This window comes from Rhinoderma darwinii, chromosome 2 (assembly GCF_050947455.1).
Source record: "Rhinoderma darwinii isolate aRhiDar2 chromosome 2, aRhiDar2.hap1, whole genome shotgun sequence".
Taxonomy (NCBI): domain Eukaryota; kingdom Metazoa; phylum Chordata; class Amphibia; order Anura; family Rhinodermatidae; genus Rhinoderma; species Rhinoderma darwinii.
In genome coordinates, this window is record NC_134688.1 from 466,352,484 (window position 1) to 466,371,038 (window position 18,555).

At 39.6% G+C, this 18,555-nt stretch overlaps 1 protein-coding gene across 2 annotated transcripts in view; it reads left to right on the forward strand.

Annotated features, from left to right (window-relative positions):
- The window catches only part of IGSF5 (immunoglobulin superfamily member 5), a 58,157-nt gene that overhangs the window by 23,933 nt on the left and 15,669 nt on the right, over positions 1-18,555 (forward strand). For both annotated transcript variants that reach the window (XM_075854618.1, XM_075854619.1), the window contains exons 3-5: positions 14,208-14,528; positions 14,781-15,089; positions 16,033-16,167. In XM_075854618.1, coding sequence (XP_075710733.1) covers positions 14,208-14,528; positions 14,781-15,089; positions 16,033-16,167 — 765 coding nt within the window. The remainder of the gene's footprint in view (positions 1-14,207; positions 14,529-14,780; positions 15,090-16,032; positions 16,168-18,555) is intronic.

Here is an 18,555-nt window from a genome sequence, read left to right on the forward strand (position 1 = left end):
GTTTACTATATGTCATAAATGTGGTGACCGTGTCCCATCTGTGGTGCGCGCGATGCTGCCTGGTCACCAATAAAGAAGAACTCTCCTGTAATACTGTCTAGAATAATATCATGGAAAATAGTTGAAACAATCTATACTGGAGCAATATTAATATATTATGGTTTGTTTAATGATTGTGATGTTATTAAGAGTCATACGTTTATTTTCTTTATCTGTTATGAATGTATTGCAAAGGTATTGTAATATTTTGTTGCAAGTTTTCAAATAAAAAAGATAATTATAGTAGTTATATTCCTGTATATAGGGGGCAGTATTATAGTAGTTATATTCTTGTATATAGGGAGCAGTATTATAGTAGTTATATTCTTGTATATAGGGGGCAGTATTATAGTAGTTATATACTTGTATATAGGGGCAGTATTATAGTAGTTATATTCTTGTATATAGGGGGCAGTATTATAGTAGTTATATTCTTGTACATAGGAGCAGTATTATAGTAGTTATATTCTTGTACATAGGAGCAGTATTATAGTAGTTATATTCTTGTATATAGGAGCAGTATTATAGTAGTTATATTCTTGTATATAGGGGCAGTATTATAGTAGTTATATTCTTGTATATAGGGGCAGTATTATAGTAGTTATATTCTTGTATATAGGGAGCAGTATTATAGTAGTTATATTCTTGTATATAGGGGGCAGTATTATAGTAGTTATATACTTGTATATAGGGGCAGTATTATAGTAGTTATATTCTTGTATATAGGGGCAGTATTATAGTAGTTATATTCTTGTATATAGGAGCAGTATTATAGTAGTTATATTCTTGTACATAGGAGCAGTATTATTGTAGTTATATTCTTGTATATAGGAGCAGTATTATAGTAGTTATATTCTTGTATATAGGGGCAGTATTATAGTAGTTATATTCTTGTATATAGGGGGCAGTATTATAGTAGATATATTCTTGTATATAGAGGAAGTATTATAGTACTTACAGTATATTATTGTATATAGTGGCAGTATTATAGTAGTTATATTCTTGTACATAGGGGGCCGTATTATAGTAGTTATATTCTTGTGTATAGGGGAAGTATTATAGTAGTTATATTCTTGTATATAGGGGCAGTATTGTAGTAGTAATATTCTTGTATATAGGGGCAGTATTGTAGTAGTAATATACTCGTACATAGGGGGCAGTATTATAGTAGTTATTTTCTTGTATGTAGGGGGCAGTATTATAGTAGTTATATTCTTGTATATAGGGGGCAGTATTATAGTAGTTATATTCCTGTATATAGGGGGCAGTATTATAGTAGTTATATTCTTGTCTATAGGAGAGGATAGACGTGTGCTTGTGAGCTCCCTGTTAGGACTATGCATAGCTTCTGACCCAGGTGGAGGGGAGGGGTCCTGGGTTGATGATCCTGGGAAAGCCCAGAGTCTGGAGTTTGACCTGCAGCATGGAGATGGTGGAGGTGATGATCTGGAAATGGTGGCTGGTGAGTCAACTGAATCTCATGATGTTGGTGAATTGTGCACAAAAATGACAAAGAAAAATATCTTTGAAATGGAAATGCAAGTTCGCAAATTGAGAACTGAAATTAACCAAGAGACTGATCCAAAGGCAAAGCTGATGAAATGTGAATGTCTGGATGTTTGCACACATGAGCTGGTGATCTTGAAGGAGAGATTGCAGAAAGAATCATGCACAGTACCCAAAATAAAGAACCGGGCAATTGAGAACAAAAGGGAGACCAGAGCCCAAACTGTGAAGAGAAAAAATATCATTGCAAAAAAAGACACTGACTATAAGACTGTGTATAATATTGTGGAGCAGGGAAACCCTGGAAGATATGAGTGTGCAGTGGCTGGAGGATCACATCTCTCATCATGTGTGGGGTCTGTGCAATCAGTCAACAAAAATGCTGCTGCTAAAGCTGCAGAGAAATGTGTGCCAGCTGACGAGGGGTTAACTGCAGTAGACTCTATGTGCAGTACTGATGAAGTGAATGCGAGTGGCACTCCTGGGAGTGAGCAAGAAAGTGCCTCATGTCCTGATATTATAAGTGAGACCTCGCTCAGCGCGGTGATTGACAGTCTGATATCTGATGAACCAGCGGCACAGGCTGAGGCGGACATTGCAGACCCTGTTCTGGAGGTTCAGCCGTCTGCAGTGTCAGTGAATGGAGTGCAGGTTACACAGCGATCAGGAGCAGACACAGGAGGATCTGCAGTACAATCAGCTAAGGAGAGGTCCAGTCCTGACCCACCTGCTGACAGACCTCAGTACAGGAGACTGTTCTCCAGCGTCACAAGACCGACTAACCCCACACCTCAGAGGAGGAACGCGGTCAGAATCAGGTACTCAGGACCAGAGGAAAACCTCCCCTCCAGACTCTACATTGGGAAAGTTTTGTTGAAGGAGTTTATGAAGTTTAAAGCTTCTGAGGTGTTCGCTCTGATCCACGTTCCCTCCAGTAGGAATTATGACATCAGTTTCAAGCTGCAATATAGTCTAGACTTATTCTGGAGTATTTATAACGATACAAAGGAGCACGCGATGTGGGAGCATCTACATGTCATCCAGCTGACTAAACCCCAGGTAGTCACCGCCACCGTCCGGTTCCAGTCTGAGGTGGTGGCTCTGGCAGATTTGCAGCACTGGTTGAGCAAATATTGTGAGGTGAAGAGACTGCCAACAAAGATCTATGATGAGGAGGAGATCTGGAATGGAGGATATTCTGTCAAGATCCAGCTGGTTCAGGAGAATGGAGTGACCAGACATCTGCCGCACTCCTTCTACCTGGGCTCGGAGAGAGGCGTATGTTACTGCCCTGGTCAACCGCGTCTGTGCCATAGATGTGGGGGCAGACACCTGGCATTCAACTGTTCCCGTATTAAGTGCTCACTATGTGGTCAGTTTGGGCATGTGAAGAACGATTGTACAGGACCTGTCATCTGTAACCTGTGCTTAGGACCTGGACATACATTCCGGGAGTGTCCGCATGCAGAACATAATAAAGAGGAGACCTTTAAAGAAGCCATGGAGGAAGAGCAGGAGGATGTCTCCATATGTGTAGATACAACCCCAGAACCTGGAAGTCCCAGTGATGATGTGAGCCAAAGTACCAGAGACCCTGCTCCAGAGACGAATGTCCCATCTGTGGATGCTGCACAAGTGTCACCAGCCACTGAAAATAGAGGTCATGCTAAAAGTTAAATATCCAGTCACTCTGTCACCAAACATCTGCCCGACACCAGTAAGGAACCAGCTGATCCAGCCGCAGCGACCAGTAAGGAACCAGCTAATCCAGCCGCAGCGACCAGTAAAAAACCAGCTGGGCCGGCCGCAGCGACCAGTAAAAACCAGCTGATCCAGCCGCAGCGACCAGTAAGGAACCAGCTGATCCAGCCGCAGCGACCAGTAAGGAACCAGCTGCTCCAGCCGCGGCGACCAGTAAGGAACCAGCTGATCCAGCCGCAGCGACCAGTAAAGAACCAGCTGATCCAGCCGCAGCGACCAGTAAAAAACCAGCTAATCCAGCCGCAGCGACCAGTATGGATGAGGAGGGATTTCAGACGGTTAAAAGAAGTAAAACAGATAATTCTTCTAGGAAAAAAATCACTGCTGCAAAGAAATCACCGGAGTCTCCAGTTCTGGCGATAACTGGGGGACGTTACTGTGCGCTGGGAGAAGATGACCAGGGAGAAGTAGCAGAAATGGAGCAAGTCTCCTCACACATCCCAGACAACGAACCTGAGGATGAAGATGCTGACCCCCCAATGTCCACCAAAAGATGGGGTGTTACTGGACATAGCAGTGGAAGAAGGAAAAAAAAGTAGGAAAGACATGTAACCAGGATGAGGCTGAAAATCACCTCCTGTTAATGTGAACAGTGTGAAGAATAGGAGCAGGCGGCAGGCGATATTCCAGCGTCTGTCTGACGACAAAACCAATGTCATCTTTATACAAGAGACTTATCTACAGAGTAATGTCCCTGCTGTGTCCCTGCAGTCACCACATCTAGTGGGACAGTGAAACTCTCAGCTGCTGTATGGAGACTTCTACCCCGAGCTCCGTTTATATCATAGAGGTTTACTATATGTCATAAATGTGGTGACCGTGTCCCATCTGTGGTGCGCGCGATGCTGCCTGGTCACCAATAAAGAAGAACTCTCCTGTAATACTGTCTAGAATAATATCATGAAAAATAGTTGAAACAATCTATACTGGAGCAATATTAATATATTATGGTTTGTTTAATGATTGTGATGTTATTAAGAGTCATACGTTTATTTTCTTTATCTGTTATGAATGTATTGCAAAGGTATTGTAATATTTTGTTGCAAGTTTTCAAATAAAAAAGATAATTATAGTAGTTATATTCCTGTATATAGGGGGCAGTATTATAGTAGTTATATTCTTGTATATAGGGAGCAGTATTATAGTAGTTATATTCTTGTATATAGGGGGCAGTATTATAGTAGTTATATACTTGTATATAGGGGCAGTATTATAGTAGTTATATTCTTGTATATAGGGGGCAGTATTATAGTAGTTATATTCTTGTATATAGGAGCAGTATTATAGTAGTTATATTCTTGTACATAGGAGCAGTATTATAGTAGTTATATTCTTGTATATAGGAGCAGTATTATAGTAGTTATATTCTTGTATATAGGGGCAGTATTATAGTAGTTATATTCTTGTATATAGGGGGCAGTATTATAGTAGTTATATTCTTGTATATAGGGAGCAGTATTATAGTAGTTATATTCTTGTATATAGGGGGCAGTATTATAGTAGTTATATACTTGTATATAGGGGCAGTATTATAGTAGTTATATTCTTGTATATAGGGGCAGTATTATAGTAGTTATATTCTTGTATATAGGAGCAGTATTATAGTAGTTATATTCTTGTACATAGGAGCAGTATTATTGTAGTTATATTCTTGTATATAGGAGCAGTATTATAGTAGTTATATTCTTGTATATAGGGGCAGTATTATAGTAGTTATATTCTTGTACATAGGGGGCAGTATTATAGTAGATATATTCTTGTATATAGAGGAAGTATTATAGTACTTACAGTATATTATTGTATATAGTGGCAGTATTATAGTAGTTATATTCTTGTATATAGGGGTAGTATTATAGTAGTTATATTCTTGTATATAGGAGCAGTATTATAGTAATTATATTCTTGTACAAAGGGGGCAGTATTATAGTAGTTATATTCTTGTATATAGGGGGCAGTATTATAGTAGTTATATTCTTGTGTATAGGGGAAGTATTATAGTAGTTATATTCTTGTATATAGGAGCAGTATTATAGTAGTTATATTCTTGTATATAAGAGCAGTATTATAGTAGTTATATTATTGTATATAGGAGCAGTATTATACTAGTTATGTTCTTGTATATAGAGGCAGTATTATAGTAGTTATATTCTTGTATATAGGAGTAGTATTATAGTAGTTATATTCTTGTACATAGGGGGCAGTATTATAGTAGTTATTTTCTTGTATATAGGAGCAGTATTATAGTAGTTATATTCTTGTATATAGGAGTAGTATTATAGTAGTTATATTCTTGTACATAGGGGCAGTATTATAGTAGTTATATTATTGTATATAGGAGCAGTATTATAGTAGTTATATTCTTGTATATAGGAGCAGTATTATAGTAGTTATATTCTTGTATATAGGGGCAGTATTATAGTAGTTATATTCTTGTATATAGGAGTAGTATTATAGTAGTTATATTCTTGTACATAGGGGGCAGTATTATAGTAGTTATATTCTTGTATATAGGAGCAGTATTATAGTAGTTATATTCTTGTATATAGGAGTAGTATTATAGTAGTTATATTCTTGTACATAGGGGCTGTATTATAGTAGTTATATTCCTGTATATAGGAGCAGTATTATAGTAGTTATATTCTTGTATATAGGGGCAGTATTATAGTAGTTATATTCTTGTATATAGGGGGCAGTATTATAGTAGTTATATATTGATATCCCAGCGTCTGTCTGACGACAAAACCAATGTCATCTTTATACAAGAGACTTATCTACAGAGTAATGTCCCTGCTGTGTCCCTGCAGTCACCACATCTATTGGGACAGTGAAACTCTCAGCTGCTGTATGGAGACTCCTAGCCCGAGCTCCGTTTATATCATAGAGGTTTACTATATGTCATAAATGTGGTGACCGTGTCCCATCTGTGGTGCGCGCGATGCTGCCTGGTCACCAATAAAGAAGAACTCTCCTGTAATACTGTCTAGAATAATATCATGGAAAATAGTTGAAACAATCTATACTGGAGCAATATTAATATATTATGGTTTGTTTAATGATTGTGATGTTATTAAGAGTCATACGTTTATTTTCTTTATCTGTTATGAATATATTGCTAAGGTATTGTAATATTTTGTTGCAAGTTTTCAAATAAAAAAGATAATTATAGTAGTTATATTCCTGTATATAGGGGGCAGTATTATAGTAGTTATATTCTTGTATATAGGGAGCAGTATTATAGTAGTTATATTCTTGTATATAGGGGGCAGTATTATAGTAGTTATATACTTGTATATAGGGGCAGTATTATAGTAGTTATATTCTTGTATATAGGGGGCAGTATTATAGTAGTTATATTCTTGTACATAGGAGCAGTATTATAGTAGTTATATTCTTGTACATAGGAGCAGTATTATAGTAGTTATATTCTTGTATATAGGAGCAGTATTATAGTAGTTATATTCTTGTATATAGGGGCAGTATTATAGTAGTTATATTCTTGTATATAGGGGCAGTATTATAGTAGTTATATTCTTGTATATAGGGAGCAGTATTATAGTAGTTATATTCTTGTATATAGGGGGCAGTATTATAGTAGTTATATACTTGTATATAGGGGCAGTATTATAGTAGTTATATTCTTGTATATAGGGGCAGTATTATAGTAGTTATATTCTTGTATATAGGAGCAGTATTATAGTAGTTATATTCTTGTACATAGGAGCAGTATTATTGTAGTTATATTCTTGTATATAGGAGCAGTATTATAGTAGTTATATTCTTGTATATAGGGGCAGTATTATAGTAGTTATATTCTTGTATATAGGGGGCAGTATTATAGTAGATATATTCTTGTATATAGAGGAAGTATTATAGTACTTACAGTATATTATTGTATATAGTGGCAGTATTATAGTAGTTATATTCTTGTACATAGGGGGCCGTATTATAGTAGTTATATTCTTGTGTATAGGGGAAGTATTATAGTAGTTATATTCTTGTATATAGGGGCAGTATTGTAGTAGTAATATTCTTGTATATAGGGGCAGTATTGTAGTAGTAATATACTCGTACATAGGGGGCAGTATTATAGTAGTTATTTTCTTGTATGTAGGGGGCAGTATTATAGTAGTTATATTCTTGTATATAGGGGGCAGTATTATAGTAGTTATATTCCTGTATATAGGGGGCAGTATTATAGTAGTTATATTCTTGTCTATAGGAGAGGATAGACGTGTGCTTGTGAGCTCCCTGTTAGGACTATGCATAGCTTCTGACCCAGGTGGAGGGGAGGGGTCCTGGGTTGATGATCCTGGGAAAGCCCAGAGTCTGGAGTTTGACCTGCAGCATGGAGATGGTGGAGGTGATGATCTGGAAATGGTGGCTGGTGAGTCAACTGAATCTCATGATGTTGGTGAATTGTGCACAAAAATGACAAAGAAAAATATCTTTGAAATGGAAATGCAAGTTCGCAAATTGAGAACTGAAATTAACCAAGAGACTGATCCAAAGGCAAAGCTGATGAAATGTGAATGTCTGGATGTTTGCACACATGAGCTGGTGATCTTGAAGGAGAGATTGCAGAAAGAATCATGCACAGTACCCAAAATAAAGAACCGGGCAATTGAGAACAAAAGGGAGACCAGAGCCCAAACTGTGAAGAGAAAAAATATCATTGCAAAAAAAGACACTGACTATAAGACTGTGTATAATATTGTGGAGCAGGGAAACCCTGGAAGATATGAGTGTGCAGTGGCTGGAGGATCACATCTCTCATCATGTGTGGGGTCTGTGCAATCAGTCAACAAAAATGCTGCTGCTAAAGCTGCAGAGAAATGTGTGCCAGCTGACGAGGGGTTAACTGCAGTAGACTCTATGTGCAGTACTGATGAAGTGAATGCGAGTGGCACTCCTGGGAGTGAGCAAGAAAGTGCCTCATGTCCTGATATTATAAGTGAGACCTCGCTCAGCGCGGTGATTGACAGTCTGATATCTGATGAACCAGCGGCACAGGCTGAGGCGGACATTGCAGACCCTGTTCTGGAGGTTCAGCCGTCTGCAGTGTCAGTGAATGGAGTGCAGGTTACACAGCGATCAGGAGCAGACACAGGAGGATCTGCAGTACAATCAGCTAAGGAGAGGTCCAGTCCTGACCCACCTGCTGACAGACCTCAGTACAGGAGACTGTTCTCCAGCGTCACAAGACCGACTAACCCCACACCTCAGAGGAGGAACGCGGTCAGAATCAGGTACTCAGGACCAGAGGAAAACCTCCCCTCCAGACTCTACATTGGGAAAGTTTTGTTGAAGGAGTTTATGAAGTTTAAAGCTTCTGAGGTGTTCACTCTGATCCACGTTCCCTCCAGTAGGAATTATGACATCAGTTTCAAGCTGCAATATAGTCTAGACTTATTCTGGAGTATTTATAACGATACAAAGGAGCACGCGATGTGGGAGCATCTACATGTCATCCAGCTGACTAAACCCCAGGTAGTCACCGCCACCGTCCGGTTCCAGTCTGAGGTGGTGGCTCTGGCAGATTTGCAGCACTGGTTGAGCAAATATTGTGAGGTGAAGAGACTGCCAACAAAGATCTATGATGAGGAGGAGATCTGGAATGGAGGATATTCTGTCAAGATCCAGCTGGTTCAGGAGAATGGAGTGACCAGACATCTGCCGCACTCCTTCTACCTGGGCTCGGAGAGAGGCGTATGTTACTGCCCTGGTCAACCGCGTCTGTGCCATAGATGTGGGGGCAGACACCTGGCATTCAACTGTTCCCGTATTAAGTGCTCACTATGTGGTCAGTTTGGGCATGTGAAGAACGATTGTACAGGACCTGTCATCTGTAACCTGTGCTTAGGACCTGGACATACATTCCGGGAGTGTCCGCATGCAGAACATAATAAAGAGGAGACCTTTAAAGAAGCCATGGAGGAAGAGCAGGAGGATGTCTCCATATGTGTAGATACAACCCCAGAACCTGGAAGTCCCAGTGATGATGTGAGCCAAAGTACCAGAGACCCTGCTCCAGAGACGAATGTCCCATCTGTGGATGCTGCACAAGTGTCACCAGCCACTGAAAATAGAGGTCATGCTAAAAGTTAAATATCCAGTCACTCTGTCACCAAACATCTGCCCGACACCAGTAAGGAACCAGCTGATCCAGCCGCAGCGACCAGTAAGGAACCAGCTAATCCAGCCGCAGCGACCAGTAAAAAACCAGCTGGGCCGGCCGCAGTGACCAGTAAAAACCAGCTGATCCAGCCGCAGCGACCAGTAAGGAACCAGCTGATCCAGCCGCAGCGACCAGTAAGGAACCAGCTGCTCCAGCCGCGGCGACCAGTAAGGAACCAGCTGATCCAGCCGCAGCGACCAGTAAAGAACCAGCTGATCCAGCCGCAGCGACCAGTAAAAAACCAGCTAATCCAGCCGCAGCGACCAGTATGGATGAGGAGGGATTTCAGACGGTTAAAAGAAGTAAAACAGATAATTCTTCTAGGAAAAAAATCACTGCTGCAAAGAAATCACCGGAGTCTCCAGTTCTGGCGATAACTGGGGGACGTTACTGTGCGCTGGGAGAAGATGACCAGGGAGAAGTAGCAGAAATGGAGCAAGTCTCCTCACACATCCCAGACAACGAACCTGAGGATGAAGATGCTGACCCCCCAATGTCCACCAAAAGATGGGGTGTTACTGGACATAGCAGTGGAAGAAGGAAAAAAAAGTAGGAAAGACATGTAACCAGGATGAGGCTGAAAATCACCTCCTGTTAATGTGAACAGTGTGAAGAATAGGAGCAGGCGGCAGGCGATATTCCAGCGTCTGTCTGACGACAAAACCAATGTCATCTTTATACAAGAGACTTATCTACAGAGTAATGTCCCTGCTGTGTCCCTGCAGTCACCACATCTAGTGGGACAGTGAAACTCTCAGCTGCTGTATGGAGACTTCTACCCCGAGCTCCGTTTATATCATAGAGGTTTACTATATGTCATAAATGTGGTGACCGTGTCCCATCTGTGGTGCGCGCGATGCTGCCTGGTCACCAATAAAGAAGAACTCTCCTGTAATACTGTCTAGAATAATATCATGAAAAATAGTTGAAACAATCTATACTGGAGCAATATTAATATATTATGGTTTGTTTAATGATTGTGATGTTATTAAGAGTCATACGTTTATTTTCTTTATCTGTTATGAATGTATTGCAAAGGTATTGTAATATTTTGTTGCAAGTTTTCAAATAAAAAAGATAATTATAGTAGTTATATTCCTGTATATAGGGGGCAGTATTATAGTAGTTATATTCTTGTATATAGGGAGCAGTATTATAGTAGTTATATTCTTGTATATAGGGGGCAGTATTATAGTAGTTATATACTTGTATATAGGGGCAGTATTATAGTAGTTATATTCTTGTATATAGGGGGCAGTATTATAGTAGTTATATTCTTGTATATAGGAGCAGTATTATAGTAGTTATATTCTTGTACATAGGAGCAGTATTATAGTAGTTATATTCTTGTATATAGGAGCAGTATTATAGTAGTTATATTCTTGTATATAGGGGCAGTATTATAGTAGTTATATTCTTGTATATAGGGGGCAGTATTATAGTAGTTATATTCTTGTATATAGGGAGCAGTATTATAGTAGTTATATTCTTGTATATAGGGGGCAGTATTATAGTAGTTATATACTTGTATATAGGGGCAGTATTATAGTAGTTATATTCTTGTATATAGGGGCAGTATTATAGTAGTTATATTCTTGTATATAGGAGCAGTATTATAGTAGTTATATTCTTGTACATAGGAGCAGTATTATTGTAGTTATATTCTTGTATATAGGAGCAGTATTATAGTAGTTATATTCTTGTATATAGGGGCAGTATTATAGTAGTTATATTCTTGTACATAGGGGGCAGTATTATAGTAGATATATTCTTGTATATAGAGGAAGTATTATAGTACTTACAGTATATTATTGTATATAGTGGCAGTATTATAGTAGTTATATTCTTGTATATAGGGGTAGTATTATAGTAGTTATATTCTTGTATATAGGAGCAGTATTATAGTAATTATATTCTTGTACAAAGGGGGCAGTATTATAGTAGTTATATTCTTGTATATAGGGGGCAGTATTATAGTAGTTATATTCTTGTGTATAGGGGAAGTATTATAGTAGTTATATTCTTGTATATAGGGGCAGTATTGTAGTAGTAATATTCTTGTATATAGGGGCAGTATTGTAGTAGTAATATACTCGTACATAGGGGGCAGTATTATAGTAGTTATTTTCTTGTATGTAGGGGGCAGTATTATAGTAGTTATATTCTTGTATATAGGGGCAGTATTATAGTAGTTATATTCTTGTATATAGGGGCAGTATTGTAGTAGTTATATTCTTGTATATAGGGGGCAGTATTATAGTAGTTATATTCCTGTATATAGGGGGCAGTATTATAGTAGTTATATTCTTGTATATAGGGAGCAGTATTATAGTAGTTATATTCTTGTATATAGGGGGCAGTATTATAGTAGTTATATACTTGTATATAGGGGCAGTATTATAGTAGTTATATTCTTGTATATAGGGGGCAGTATTATAGTAGATATATTCTTGTATATAGAGGAAGTATTATAGTACTTACAGTATATTATTGTATATAGTGGCAGTATTATAGTAGTTATATTCTTGTACATAGGGGGCAGTATTATAGTAGTTATATTCTTGTGTATAGGGGAAGTATTATAGTAGTTATATTCTTGTATATAGGGGCATTATTGTAGTAGTTATATTCTTGTACATAGGGGGCAGTATTATAGTAGTTATATTCTTGTATATAGGAGCAGTATTATAGTAGCTATATTCTTGTATATAGGGGCAGTATTATAGTAGTTATATTCTTGTATATAGGGGGCAGTATTATAGTAGTTATTTTCTTATATGTAGGGGGCAGTATTATAGTAGTTATATTCTTGTATATAGGGGCAGTGATATAGTAGTTTTTTCTTGTATTGTACCTAGGGAACAGTATTATAGTATTATATTATAAGGGATTGTGCTTCTAGAGGCAGCCTCTAACATCACTGTCTATATATGGACAGTAACGTCAAGGGGTTCTCTCTAGGAGCCGAATCCCTGTCCAGAGCATCGGCAATGCTCTGGCCAAGAACTCCACTCCTAAAGGTAGTCCCAGTGGTGCTATGTATAGAGGTGGGTGGCGCTATTTACAGGGGTGTGTGGCACTATCTACATAGGCACTATGGCACTATATATGTGGGCACCTGCACTATCTATATGGGCACTATCTACAGTGGCCACTGTGGCATTATCTACATGAGCACTGTCATGTTCTCAGGGGGTTGGGAAAAAACCCTGACAAAATTCATCCGTTTTTTTAACGGCCATGAAAAACGTCTGCCAAATGGATGACAATCGGCTGTTAAAAAGTCAGACGGACTTGAAATGAATGAAAACGTGGACACTCACTGATGCTAAACGACCATGAAAAACTGTCAGTTGATCCGTTTATAACGACCGTTTTTTCACTGTGGTTTGAATATAGCCTTCTTTACTCTCCCCTCAAAGCGATCCAGGGTCACGGAGAGAGAAGAAGTCTAATTGTTTACAGAGCTGTACATTGTATGTATGTTTATATATATATATATATTAAAAATGACAGCAAAGCATTTTTTCACATTATTAGTGATTTGTCTGCTAATAGTAAAAATTAAAAACTGGAATAAATTAAACTAATCTAGAAAATTAAAACCTCATAAGTTTTGTTAACAATAATGTAAAAATAGTTGTGATATTCAAAGATCTTATCAATTAAAGAAGTGTATATAAAAAAATGGAAAATATGACCTGGACACAGGGCCATCAATGACCCTTGGCCATGAAAGGGTTAATGAAAACTCTGTACGGTTGCTACATTTTTTATTTTAGATGCATTGAAGCAAAGAAAATAAATCGGTTGCAAAAGCCTACATACAGTAAAAGTCAAAAAATCCACACGACCCCTTGATAAACTTTCTCTCTGCAGCTTTAAATGATAATATCCGACATATTTGTAATATCATCACGTGATTGCTTTATCCAATCCCCGTAGACCCCAGTGTCAGTGATTGGATGATACAATCACACGACGTTACATATCCATCACTTTGGAGTAGTCATTGGTGGGGGGAGGGGGTTTGGTGCCGAAAAAGAACTCTGATAATAAGTGTAATATCTTTATTCTTTTCTATTTTTTTCCTTATTGTATTGTTATCTGTTACAAATGGTGAAATTCTAGACAACCCTTTAAAGGTGAGTTTAACCGTGATACTTAGTAAAGTGACCTGGGAATACAATAACCATTGGGTTTAATGTCTTTTATTATTTTTCGACTTTGATATATTAGGATCATTCTGAGCTGCGCCCTCCCATCCCTCTAGGAAATAGAAATTGGACGGTTTGACATTGTGCTAAATGCTAAAACGTTGACAATGAAAAATCTAAAAAGAAAAAGAGAAAAACAAGGGAAATGAGAATTTTATGGCTGAAATAAAAATAGCAGAAAAGTTGACATCTGTCAAAATCAACAAATTCAATAAAAGCCAAATAACACAAGTTTATCATAAAGTAGATGTATGGGACTTCACAAACTAATATAAGAAAGAGACGTGGCAAGAATCTCATAGTGTCTGCCTGCACTCACTACTGCATACAGATTAATACAGCGCCCATTATGTTTAATACTAGCTTTATCAGAACTAAAGCTCCCCCTAGTGGTGGCTGCTGGTAGCTAGAATTATATCATTTATCAAGTATCTCAATCCTTGCTTTATAAAATGATATAGTGTTCATGCGTCGCTATTTACTGTCTCACTTTGTTGTCCTCTCCACAGATTATGGATCATGCTCCGACATTATTGAAGGCCCTACAAATTTTACTGTGCTCAGTGGGTCGAACGCCAGTTTCCTGTGCACAGTAGGATCCCAGTGGCAAAGTATCTCATGGTACTTACAGAACACTTTTATTGTCTCGATAACGCCCACCGGGACCACAGTGAGCAAAGATTTTATCATCGTACAGAACAGCACAAACTCCATCACAGGAGCGTTTACCTCCGAGATAACAATTGTCAACGTCAACAAAAGTAATTCCGGAATAATAGGATGCAGCAGCTTAAACTCAGTGACTCAAGATGCCTACCTGTCTGTTCAGGGTGTGTATATGAATAATAAATAAATGTAACTACTTGTACATGTCTCAGTGTTCTGTATTTTCTGTAACTCTGCCAGGACGTATATATATCCTGCATCTCATATCTATCTATCTATCTATCTATCTATCTATCTATCTATCTATCTATCTATCTATCTATCTATCTATCTATCTATCTATCTATCTATCTATCTATCTATCTATCTATCTATCTATCTATCTATCTATTGCATCGTTTTGTCTCCTTTCTTAGTGAATGGCTCTATTAAAATAACAAACGGAAGTGTCACTGTGACTCCGAACTCCACAGTCAGCATGATCTGCCAAGCATCACAGTGGTATCCAGCGCCAACTATCACATGGCAGATAAATAATACTTTAGCAGATACTTTATATTACTCGACTAGATACACCCCAGAAGCCAATTACTTTGTGACAGCTCTAAGCACCTTTAATATAAGCCCAGAAAGTGGTCTAAGCTTGACCTGCCTGGCGTCAATACAAACCCTGAGCCAACCGCAGTCAGCGACAGTCAACATAACAGTACGAGAACACATTCCAGGTAAGTGTGGCCCTTGAATTGACTATCCCCTAGTTTTTTGGGCACTATATGGTACGCTACAATGGAGTTGGGGCTACAAAGGGCACCATCCAACCTAAGGCGTGCCCTGAATGCCCTTCCCTCAAACCTCAGGGAACTGACAATTGGTACATGTGTTGTAGATGGGAGAACGATTGTTTTCTCTCTTTATCTCATGTCCGTGTGCCTTGCTTTTAAAGGGCTAGTCGACTTTTATACAAAACAGTTTAAATGCCCCTTATAAAGTAATGTACGGAGAAATCAAAGGGCCCTTAAGCAAAACTCAGAATGGGCCCCACCCCCACTGTGAGCGCCACCTAATACACTTTGTTTTTTTTAAATTAAATTCAATATCTGCCATAGTTTTATAATATATCTTTATAGGGATTAGAGCTGTTTTTTTTTACCACACATATAGAGCTCTAAATCTTCTTCTTTTCTTCACCTTACCAGTCATAGTGAAATTATAAAATTCCGGCTGTAGGCAGCCGCCACTAGGTGGAGCTAACTACATATAGATTTATACAGTGTCGAGGAGGTGACAGGTCTTCTTTAAAGGGGTATTTCCATAATTTAATGTTATTTCATAGTGCTGGGATACGCCATGTGTGGGGATCCAACCTCTAGGACCTCCAGCGAACCTGAGAATGAAGGGCTGAGCGGCAATTTCCTGTTTTGCTGGTGGCCCAGGCACTGAATCAAAACTGCAGCCTCTACAGTCCTAAAATCGGTTGGACTCCCGGCAGTCGGAACTCTACCGATGAGAAAGTGATGGCATATCCTAGCATATACCATAAATTCTATGATGGGAGGCCCCTTTAAGGGGGCGGGGATAGAGCAATGTGTAACCAATCAGATGATCAGTATATTTACTGTATATGTTATATAGAACATGACTTTTTTACGGTATTATCGTCTCTTCCAGGGAGCAGCTATTCACTGACTCAGGCGGACATCATCCTCATTGCCGTCTTTGCGTCTCTCGGAGGTTTACTCCTCCTCATCGTCATCATCGTAGTTGTTATTTTTTGTTGCAAAAAGAAAAAAAGGAAGAAAACAGGTAATCTGCAGTGTTCAATGACATGGAAGAAGATATCTGAGTCCAGGCTGGGGTTTATTTTAGGAAAGCCATTATCTGGAAAAGAACAGCGGTTCCCATGCAAAATTAATTTCATCAATGCATCATTACAGCCCAGGAACAGAAAAGCCACATAAGAGGCATCTCAGGCAGTACAGGCATGGGACTGTTCTCCTCTAGGTCGTCCCTTATTTAAATTGATCGATATTCAGTCACTTCACTTGAAAGTCATATGATTGTTAGTACTATTAATAACAACTTACATCTATCTATCTATCTATCTATCTATCTATCTATCTATCTATCTATCTATCTATCTATCTATCTATCTATCTATCTATCTATCTATCTATCTATCTATCTCATATTCAGGGCCGGCTCCAGGTTTATGTGGGCCCTTGGACAACACAGAATTAGGGGGAACTCTCGGCAGCAGTAAAATAGCAGAAAACGTCACTTTGTGCCCCCATATAGATGTTAGGCCCTGTTTATGCCCCCATATAGAAGTTAGGCCCCCCGTTTGTACCCCCATAAATTTAGGGCCCACTGTAGATAGTGCCACACAGCCCTCCTCCCAGGTAGTGCCACACAGCCCCCCTCCCTGGTAGTGCAACAGAGCTACCCCAGGTAGTGCCACACAACCCCCCAGGTAGTGCCACACGGCCCCCTCCTCCCAGGTAGTGCCACACAGTCCCCCTCAATGGTAGTGCCACACAGCCACCCTCCCTGGTACTGCCACACAGCCACTCTCCCTGGTAGTACCACACAGCCTCCCATACTGTAGGTAGAGCCTTTGGGGTTCCCTCTAGGAGTGGAATCCCCAGCCAGGTGCTCTGGCTGGGGATTCCGCTTCAGGAGAAACCACTGACGTCACTGTCCATATATGGACAGTGTTGTCAGGGGCAATCCCAGAGTCATAGTTCCGGGCAGAGCACTAATAGCACTCTGCCTGGGACTCCTGCTCTACTCCTGACATCACTGTCCATATATGGATAGTGATGTCTGGAGCAGAGCTGAAGTCCCAGGCAGAGCGCTAGTAAAGGCTCTGCTCTGGTACTCCAGCTCTGGGGAAGCCCCTGACATCACTGTCCTTATAAGGCTAGTTATGTTAGGGGCTTCCCCAGAGACGGAGTCCTGCAGCAGACCGCTTGTAGCACTCTGCTTGGGACCCCTTCTCTCCCTCTGACATCACTGTCCATATATCGACAGTAATGTTAGGGGTGCTTTATTGACCCCAAAAGTGCAACGTTTTGGCTCACACATCTATCTATCTATCTGTCTATCTGTCTGTCTGTCTGTCTGTCTGTCTGTCTGTCTATCTAAAGCAATTGCGCAGTTTGTCACACCCTAAAACCAGCCATGTGAACAAGTGCAGGATTATCAGACTGGATTATCAAACTGGATACCAGATTAAAGGAATTTTACTGTACATAGATGTAATTATGTATATAGTAACTGTATTCTGTAAGCACTTAATCAAAGTTGCTGAAGGCCCTGGAGCAATAAATGTGGTGCGGGCCTCATCCCACTTCTGGGACTCAGAATATATAGTAAAGTTGACTGCACATGCACATGGCTCTCTCCACTGGTCTATGGGAGTTGCATAGACAACCGAGCCAGTGACTCCCGCATGTTGATAGAAATCTGCGCAGATTTCACTGCAAATCTGAAGCGACTCTACGGCAAAATCCACAAGTGTTACATATGGATTTTGCCACTGATTGTGCTGTAGATTCGCTGTGGATTTCACACTATACATTGAGAGGATGAAACCCGCTGTGAAAATCGGTGGCTGTTTTACAACATATTGAGCATTAAAAATCCGCAGCATGCTCAAATTTCAGTGCAGAATTTTTTTGCTACATGTGGATGGTGTTTTAAGAACGCCGTCTACATGTTTTGTGCTGTATATTGCCGCTTTACATTGCCGCGGATGAAATCCGCTGCAGTTCTGCCACGTCTGAACGTGACCTTGGACTTCTAAAATGAGATCCATCCGTATGTGTGGCCATCTCTCACTTCTTCTCTGTTGGATAAGATCACTAAATGGCCATCAGGTAGGGTAGGTGGGGAAGCTCTTAGGTCATCAGGTTGGCAAAGGTCCCCTTTCTTCACTTGGGACAGAAATGCAGCCCTAAATACCTTGGCCAAGGTGGGCTGACTAATTGATCTGAACTGAGCCTAATTGATCTGAACAAGGGCACAATGACTATATACTTACTTGTCAACTCTACTGGAATCATGAGGAGGCTCCTGAAAAAAGGGGACACTTCCCAAAGTCCCATAAAAACTGGCAAGTCTCCCGAGGGCGTTGCGTCTTGACTACTCACCTCTCTCCGTTCCTGCAGTCCTCTTCAATCCCGGATGCCG